The sequence below is a fragment of the Leptopilina heterotoma genome, unplaced genomic scaffold (genome assembly GCF_015476425.1).
Source record: "Leptopilina heterotoma isolate Lh14 unplaced genomic scaffold, ASM1547642v1 Lhet_474, whole genome shotgun sequence".
NCBI classification, from domain to species: domain Eukaryota; kingdom Metazoa; phylum Arthropoda; class Insecta; order Hymenoptera; family Figitidae; genus Leptopilina; species Leptopilina heterotoma.
In genome coordinates, this window is record NW_025111100.1 from 329,377 (window position 1) to 337,429 (window position 8,053).

Consider the following 8,053-nt stretch of genomic DNA (forward strand, 5'->3'; position numbering starts at 1 on the left):
ACTTGACTAAGAAAATTCCTATTTTATATAAAAGAAAATAGTTTAAAGAAATTATTTATTATATAAAAAAATTTTTTTTTAAACTTTAATTATGTCAGATAAATTGATCACTTTATAAAATATATATTGAGAAGATTTTTTTTTTTTTAATAGGCCATCTAAATAATAATCATTAATCGTGTGCTAGTTTCTTTTATTTGTTTGTACAAGTAAAAAAAAGGAAAGAAGCGTATCCTAAGTAATTGTATAGGTAATCGACTATTTAACTTTAATCCACGAAGGTTTCGCGCAACGCTTTTGCCCTTTTATGCAATGGCCACTCTTTAATCCAGGCTTCCGAGAGTCAGTCAGCCGTAGAATGTATTTACAGCTCTTACATCTCCACACGTACGGACGCAATTGGTTGATTACTTTCCGCGGAAGGTTGTGATAAGCGACCACCTAAAAAGGGAAATTTTATGTATGTTTAACACCTAATAACTCTTGATAAAATACTGGAAACAACCTAGGTAGTTAATATCATACCCGGTAGGGTCCAATTTCGTTAATGCGTTTTATCTCCTTCTGAAATTCGCCGGTGTGACGGAAACTATCAACGTCGTTCCTGTGATGGAACAGCTTAACATGAATCATCTCATGAAGTATTGTTCCAATCAGTTCTTCCTGTGGAAGAAGCCTATGGATCTCCCAACTTATCCGAACTATGCGTAGGGGCAAGTCGGTGTACCCAGAGGTCTCTTTCATTTTCCGTCCCAATGCTATTGTATATCCTGCAGCTGATAGTTTTCCATTAAAATATTCTTGATCCAACTGGCCGTACAGACCTATTAGGTCAGGCCGTCCATTAGTCGTGCGCGAACGCTCGGAAAAGACTAATTCCTCCTCTAATGGTAATTGTTGGGATCGGGTTGATCTGCCACTCATTTTGAAAACACCTGTGTATAAGTTAATGTTATATTAAAAAAAAAGTTTTTTTAATAAATTTATACATTGTTTTAATCTTGCAAAGATCCCTGATTGAGATCCCAAGAAAAGGCTGAGAAAACAAAGTTTTATCTCTAATACCATTAAGGTCAATTTTAGGAGTGCCCCACTTTAAAGTCAATTTTGGGGTATTTGCGATAAAAATTCGTAACAATTGACCTTACAGAGAAAATTGTAGCTGTGGCTCTGGAGAACAATTATCTATGTCCAAAAAAAAATTGCATTTATTTTGGGGACTTATTAACAATTTTCTCAGTGGCACCAATCGCCGAGCGCACGAATGATCATCGAAGGTAGCCGCCGCTATCGACCATAGCAGCCGCCTGACGAGTAGCCTTCGCGCGGTGGTTGAGAACATAAACTAAAAAACGTTACTAATCTTACGCAGGACATAAATTTATCAATAACAATAATTGATTTCTAAGGTTGTTGTGCTTGTTCTTGAGTTTAAACTTTCTTTGATTCAATTTTCTCAATTCAAATTTCTTAATTTAATTTTAAAAAAGAATTGCCTTTACAATTTTATTTGCAATAGTTTAATTGTTTCATAATAAAAGAAAGGGAATTTTATAGAGTTATGATTGAGGGTTTGATGGTAGGAGCGGGTTGGGGAATGTTCGGAGCGAGAATGAGATGATTTTTTAAAAAAAGGGGTGGTTTATAATGAATGACGAGAGAAAACAAATCGCTTGAAATTAAGAACAAAAACGGTATATCTCTTTATTCCGTTTTTACTCGTAAAAAATATTTTTTTTGAATTTATATTTTTAATTTATAATAATGATTATGATTTTTTTTGTAATAAAATGCTTTTAATTTTATCAATTAAATAAAGAATGACAAATGCAATCTCGTAAAGTCAGCGTTTTGTAATCAATTAATTCATTTTAAATATCAGTGCGGGCAAATATGTAAAATACTTCTAATTCATTTTTGCGAATAATGAAATCCTATTCCGTTTTTGATCTGACAATTTTTTTTCTTAATCGTAGAGCGTAGTTTGTTTCACTTTTTCAAATGTGAACTATTTTGAATCTCTTTCGCTCCCGATAGTTGTTTGGCCCGTTCTTGCTGTCGGTCCCTCAATTATTTTAATACAATTTTGGTAAAGCTCTAATAATGGGTTCATTCTTCTTCCCAATGATACTGTTGTTTTCAGAAATATTTACTTTATGTTACAGAGTTTCAATTGTTTTGATACGGTTTTGATCGAATTCCTCGAAAAATGTAATTATTCTTAGAAAATTTGTTAGGATTTGTCAGGGCAATTTAATTAGTTTAATGACCCCTGCTACAATTTATTTATTGGAATTTGAATATTATTTTAATACATTTAAATTAAATTTCTTTAAGGAATAGAGTTGCTGCATTTAAGATTTTTATTGCAATTCTGTATAAATTATCAATTATCTTTATAAATAGTAAGGTTCTTCTCTAAAATTGAATTGTTTTCAAGAAGTTTAATGGATTTCTTGGCAGAATTTCAACTATAAAAAAAAAATTTCTAATTTAATTGTTTCAATGTTTATTTTAATATAGTTTTGTAAAGAAATTTAAATTATTCTAAAATTGATTGATACAATTCTTTAAAAGGATTCAGTTCTGAGAAACATATGTAGTTATTCAATAAATAAATTTTTTTATTTTAAATAAGGAAATTCTCGTGGAATTATCTCACAAATTTTGATTTTAAAATGGACTTCAGTTAAGATTTTAGATTATAATTGAACATTAACAGTACTAGAGCGTAAAGTTTTAGAAGTGATCAAATTTTGGGAGATTTTGGATTAAAATCTTTGAAAATTTGAATTTTCATATTTTAAATAAAGAACGATTCTGTGGAATAATTAAGACTTCACAGGGAATTCAATTGTTTTCATGAATAATAAAAAAAATTTTTTTGGAATCAGTTCTTTCGGAAAATTGCCATAAAGTTTTTTTTTTTTAAAAGAGAATATTAATTTTAATAAGTACCTTTAGATTATAAGAGTGAACTCCAACAAAATCCTTCACTTATTATCCAACTGTAATACGAATCAAATGAGTTGTTTTTCAAATACTGTCACTAGTTCACTTTCAAACACTGATCGACAAACAGAAACTTGAACTATTTGTATATTCTTTTAATGGTGCTGAACGACACGTACTTCAGAAAAGGCAAGCATAGACTAAAGACGCATAACTTAGTATACCCAATGAAAGGAACATTTGTCACAGGGAGATCCATGATTGAGCACGTCGGGTCGGTGTTAGGTTCGCCTGTCGGCGCCATTCAATCCCTCGAGGATCATAAAATTTATCGAGACAAGATCTTGCGAAGTCTAAACACTTAACCATTAAGGGTCGGGCGGTAGAAAGTCATAAGCGAAGAAAACTGATTCTCTTCCCCGAATTTCAACTTCTCTATTTCGTTACAGGCCTGTAAATGATATTTTCAGCATTGAAAATTTTATTTATTCCAAACTAAAATTCCTTTCATCAACACTAGTTAGACTTACTGATTTAAAATTGATTTTAAATGGTTTAGTAAAAAGAAAAGGGAAAGGAAAATTAAAAGAAAATTAAAAAAAAAATTTTTTTAATTACTTTGGAACAATTCTATTTAGAAATTCTATTATGACCAAGAATTTTTAAATATTTCTTTTTTTTAAAGTAAAAAATGTCAGTTATTTTATAAATAATAACATTCTTCTCTAAAGCGTAATTACTTGAAAAGAAAAGTTCGAATAGGATTCTTTGCAATGTTCAATTGCTTTCAAAAATTTTAATTCTCCTCGAAAATTCAATAAACTATTTATTTTAGTATTTAAATTATTGAATTATCTAATAAAATTTTATTTAAAATGAATTTCAGCTGAAAATTTACATGATGATTGAATTCTAAAATTGTTCCAAATCCAATTCTTTGAAATTTTGTATTTTTCGTAATTATGACTGACTATTCTGTAGAATTAATTAATTAAAAAAAAGGGGGAGGGGAGTCTAATTGAATCCTTGTCGAAATTATTTAGAGTGTTTACTTTGATTTGATAAAAAAAAGAGAATATTGTATATGGAAATAATTTATTCCTATGGAAAACAATAATGACAAAGTTTATTTAACAGAAAGTTAAGAGTATTTCGTATCAATGCGAGGCCAATAATATTCAGCTCGGCGTCGGGCGTATCAAGGTGTCAGGCTACTTACGAAGCTATTCAACACCCCAAAATGAAAGTTGAAATATATATATATATATATATATATATATATATATATATATATATATATATATATATATACATATATATTGAAGTCATTCTAAGAATTAATTTTCATAAGTGTTGTAATATAATTTTCGAAGATAATTGGGGAATTTTCGTACAGTTTAAAAGGCGGAATTTTTCCAAGAATCTCAATTGAGAGTTTTTACATGATTATTTTCTCCAAAATGCTGAAAATAATTGTGAACGATTTTAATTTTATTATTTTGTATGAATTCCGATTTTGGAATTGTTGGAGATGCATCAATTCAAAAAAATATATATGGAAAATTTTTGGAACTTAATAATTCAAGGAATTATCTTTTTTTCCCTCTAAAACCATTTTAATATTATTTCTAAAAACATAAAAACGTACTTTTCATTAATTTTATTTTATTGAATTTATACTTGAAAATTATTCATCGAAATTTTGATAATTAATATTATTTCAGAAATTTTCAATTGAGTTTTTAAAAGAAAAGGAAAATAATTTTTGTTATATAAAATTTGTAGTTGCAAGGGAAATATCTTTTGAGAAAATATGACTAGAATGAATGACAACGATGTTGCAAGCTAAGCACAGCTGAGCTAGGTCCGGTTACCTACAGCGCTATTTGACACTCCGACCGTCATAAATCATCGAGACCCTAACACACTAATAGCGACCGGCAGGCGACGGAAAGCCTAAATAAAGATGTGATAGAATTTCCTTTTGCCCTGATCTCAACTCTCGCCTTCTTCTCGTCGTTGCAATTGCTTATATTAAAGTTACTCAAGGTTTTAATAATAATAAACAATAATTATTTATTTATAAAAAAAACAGTGAACAAATTTTAATTTAACTTCAAATACTTTATAAATTCAAATAAAAAAAATGTAATTATTAATTAATTAATAAAAAATATATATATACATTTTTTGAAATTCATAAAAATAAATCCATTGTTTGAAAATATATTAATATAATTCTTTATCCAATTTTGGGAAACGTATAATTATTTAATAAGTTTAAAATTAAATTTTTTTTAATTATGAAATTCTCGTTGAATTTTCTAATAAAATTGATTTAAAAATGAATTCCAGTTAAAATTTTAGATTATAATTAAATATTAAATGGGTTTCAGATTAAAATCTTTGAAAATTTGAATTTTTATATTTTTTAACGATTCTGCGTAAACGATTTTTGGAAGAGTTTAATTGCGTTTCTTTTTATTATTTAAAGTTATTATTTTCTAATATTTATTGAATTGAAGAATTTACGAATGGTTGAAATTTCTTGAAGTTGAATATTGTAAGCAAATGGATTTAAAAAAAAATTGTCAAAGAACTTTTGAAAATTGTTAAAAATCGGTTTCAAGAAGAATTTTAGTTAAAAAAAAGAGGAAAGAGGGTCAATTTTATTCAAATAAGTTTTGAATCTTCATTCGAGTTGCCGTTAGGAATATTTTGATATTTATTATACGATCTTTCAAATCTTACATTTGACGAGAAACCTTTCGAAATTTATTTATTAAAAAAAAATATAATAATAAACATTTTTTTTTTGGATTAAAACCAGTCTTCCTCGCTTTCTGCTACAGTAGCTTCCTGGACTGCCCCTCCTTCTCCACCCGCATCATAGTCCTCCTCAGAAGATTCGTCGCGATAACCCCGAAACAGGTGACCCTCCGAACCGATTGTCTCCCACACTTCTTTTAAATCTACGTTGAGGGTCTAAAAGTAAAAAAAAGAAAAGAAAAGGATGGGGATTAATTTAAATTCTTTTCACTTATTTAAAAAAGGGGGGGAAATTTTATGCGACGACACTCACTAATTGCCAGGAACCAGCCTGTCTGTATTCACCCCCAGCAGATTTAAAAGTTTGTATGTACGAAAGACGGAGGCCATCGTTCGCGGGAGAAAAGCCTTCGTATGGCGGAAATTCCGAGAGCGACTGTAACAGACTAAGAACGAATGGGTTAATACACGTAAAAAAATGAGAAAAAAAAATTTTTATGATTGTAAAATAAAAATGATGCCTATTTTTTTGTAAGAAAAATTGATTTCGTTATAGGTTGAAATTTACAAAATTTATCATTGCTTTGCTAACTTTGCATAAAATTTCATTTCAAGCTTCCCAGTAATAATCTGAATTTTGAAAGACTATAAGTGATTGCATGGATTGGATTATTCTCAAAAGTAGTGGAATTTTGCAAAAAAAATTCAAGCATGTTCAAGAATTTTCATATTCTTGTCAAAATGTCAATTTTTTTTTTAAAAAGAAAGGAAAATTTTTTCTTAATTTCATAATATGAAATCTATTATTTACAAAATTCTATAAATTTCTTGCAATAATTTCATTTATTTTAATACAGTTTTAATCGAATTCATCAAAAAATGTAATTGTTCTTAGAAATTTTGGGAAAACTCGTAGAAATCAATTATTTAAAGGTGTTTTGATAAAGTTCCTTGTAGGACTTCGATTTTGGGAAATTTTAATTATTCAATAAGTTATTTATTTTTACATTTAAATTATTGAATTAACTAATAAAAATCGTTTTAAAAATGAATTTCAATTGGGGTTTTACATAATGATTGAGTATTGAAAGCATTATAGCATTAATTAAAAAAAATAATTAAATTTAAAAAAAAATCGTTTCAAATCAAATTGTTAAAAAAAATTTTTTTTGTAATTTTCATATTTAAAACCCACAATCATGTAGAATAATTAATTAAAAAAAAGAAAATATTTAATTGAATTTTTTTAATTATTTAAAGTGTTATTCGAAGAATTTCTGAATAGTTTGAGTCTCGTAAAATTGATTTGTAAACAAACGGATTCTAAAAACTCTCAAGGAAACCTTGTTAAAATTTTTTTTTTCTAATTATTAAAAATAATATTATTAAATAAAAAAAAGAAGAAGAATGCACAATAGTCCAACTTCAAGACTGGACAGAATACGACGATTATTATAGTTAATTACTTGAATATATAGGACTTACCCTCTTTCTGATTCGCGTTGTAAGAGCCAATTTTTCGCCGCAAAGTATCGTTTCACTTTTGCCGTATAGGACATTGAGGACCACTCCGTCTTGACTTCAAACAGTTTGGTTAAAAGATAACCCCTCGTGGTAACGAACTTGTCGCCTGGGATTAGCCCACATATTTCCCAACCTCTCTTCACTATGTCCATCGCACCGCCACTTTCATCACTCGAGGACCACTCGTAGGAAAAATCAGAATCTTCTCCTTCGTCGAAATTGGGAATGGTTCTACCACCAATGAAAGACATTTTTGTGTTGTTTTCTTGAGGAACTCACGATTTCAATTTTAAATTTGACACGTTATTCGTGCTGTCAGTATTCCAATCACCGCGAAAGTCGTAAGAGAACTGAATAGCTAGGGTGGGGTACTGGACCTTATCACACCAACATTGAACTTACGTCACCAAACTAAAAGTTCCTATTGCGTTCGTACTACTTAAAGGCATGAGTTGAGCGACGTTTAAGGGTTATAAGCGAAAAATCAGACTAACGCGCCACTGAGACGGCTTAAAATGTAGCATGTTACGATCAAAAATGTTATGTATCTAGGAAAACTCGTCTCAGTAGCAATATAGAAATTAATTTCAGTCGCAATTACCGAAATTACATTTTTGCGCTCTTTAAAATTTTGTGTAATAGCAGAAGATTATTAATTATATAATCGGAATTTTAATTTGAAAATAATAATAACCATTCAAAGGAAAATGCTCTGTTAGCACCATTTTACTGCAAGATTATTTTGGAATAATAATATGATATAACAACAATACTATCCGACAATAACTTACGAAGAATTAATGTTATT

General features: G+C 28.8%; 2 protein-coding genes across 2 annotated transcripts in view; both read right to left on the reverse strand.

Moving 5' to 3' along the window:
• Positions 1-258: 258 nt before the first annotated feature.
• The window catches only part of LOC122507575 (DNA-dependent metalloprotease dvc-1-like), a 43,749-nt gene continuing 35,954 nt past the window's right edge, over positions 259-8,053 (reverse strand). Inside the window, exons 2-3 of the mRNA XM_043620370.1 lie at positions 526-935; positions 259-441 (exon numbers count right to left, since the gene is read on the reverse strand). Coding sequence (XP_043476305.1) covers positions 259-441; positions 526-924 — 582 coding nt within the window. The 5' untranslated portion in view covers positions 925-935. The remainder of the gene's footprint in view (positions 442-525; positions 936-8,053) is intronic.
• Positions 5,648-7,642, reverse strand: LOC122507586. Its single transcript, XM_043620386.1, has 3 exons — positions 7,207-7,642; positions 6,035-6,167; positions 5,648-5,937 (listed from the first exon to the last, which is right to left on the reverse strand). Exons 1-3 carry the CDS (start codon positions 7,494-7,496, stop codon positions 5,773-5,775), a joined length of 588 nt encoding a protein of 195 aa, XP_043476321.1. The 5' UTR covers positions 7,497-7,642; the 3' UTR covers positions 5,648-5,772.

What these genes read in the sequence shown, in the direction of transcription:
- LOC122507586 (XM_043620386.1), bottom strand. Translation starts at nt 7,496, where the DNA reads ATGTCTTTCATTGGTGGTAGAACCATTCCCAATTTCGACGAAGGAGAA. An exon ending in CAACGCGAATCAGAAAGAGG is followed by an intron (nt 6,168 to 7,206) that starts GTAAGTCCTATA and finishes ATTCGTTCTTAG; the next exon opens with TCTGTTACAGTCGCTCTCGG. An exon ending in AGGCTGGTTCCTGGCAATTA is followed by an intron (nt 5,938 to 6,034) that starts GTGAGTGTCGTC and finishes TTTTACTTTTAG; the next exon opens with ACCCTCAACGTAGATTTAAA.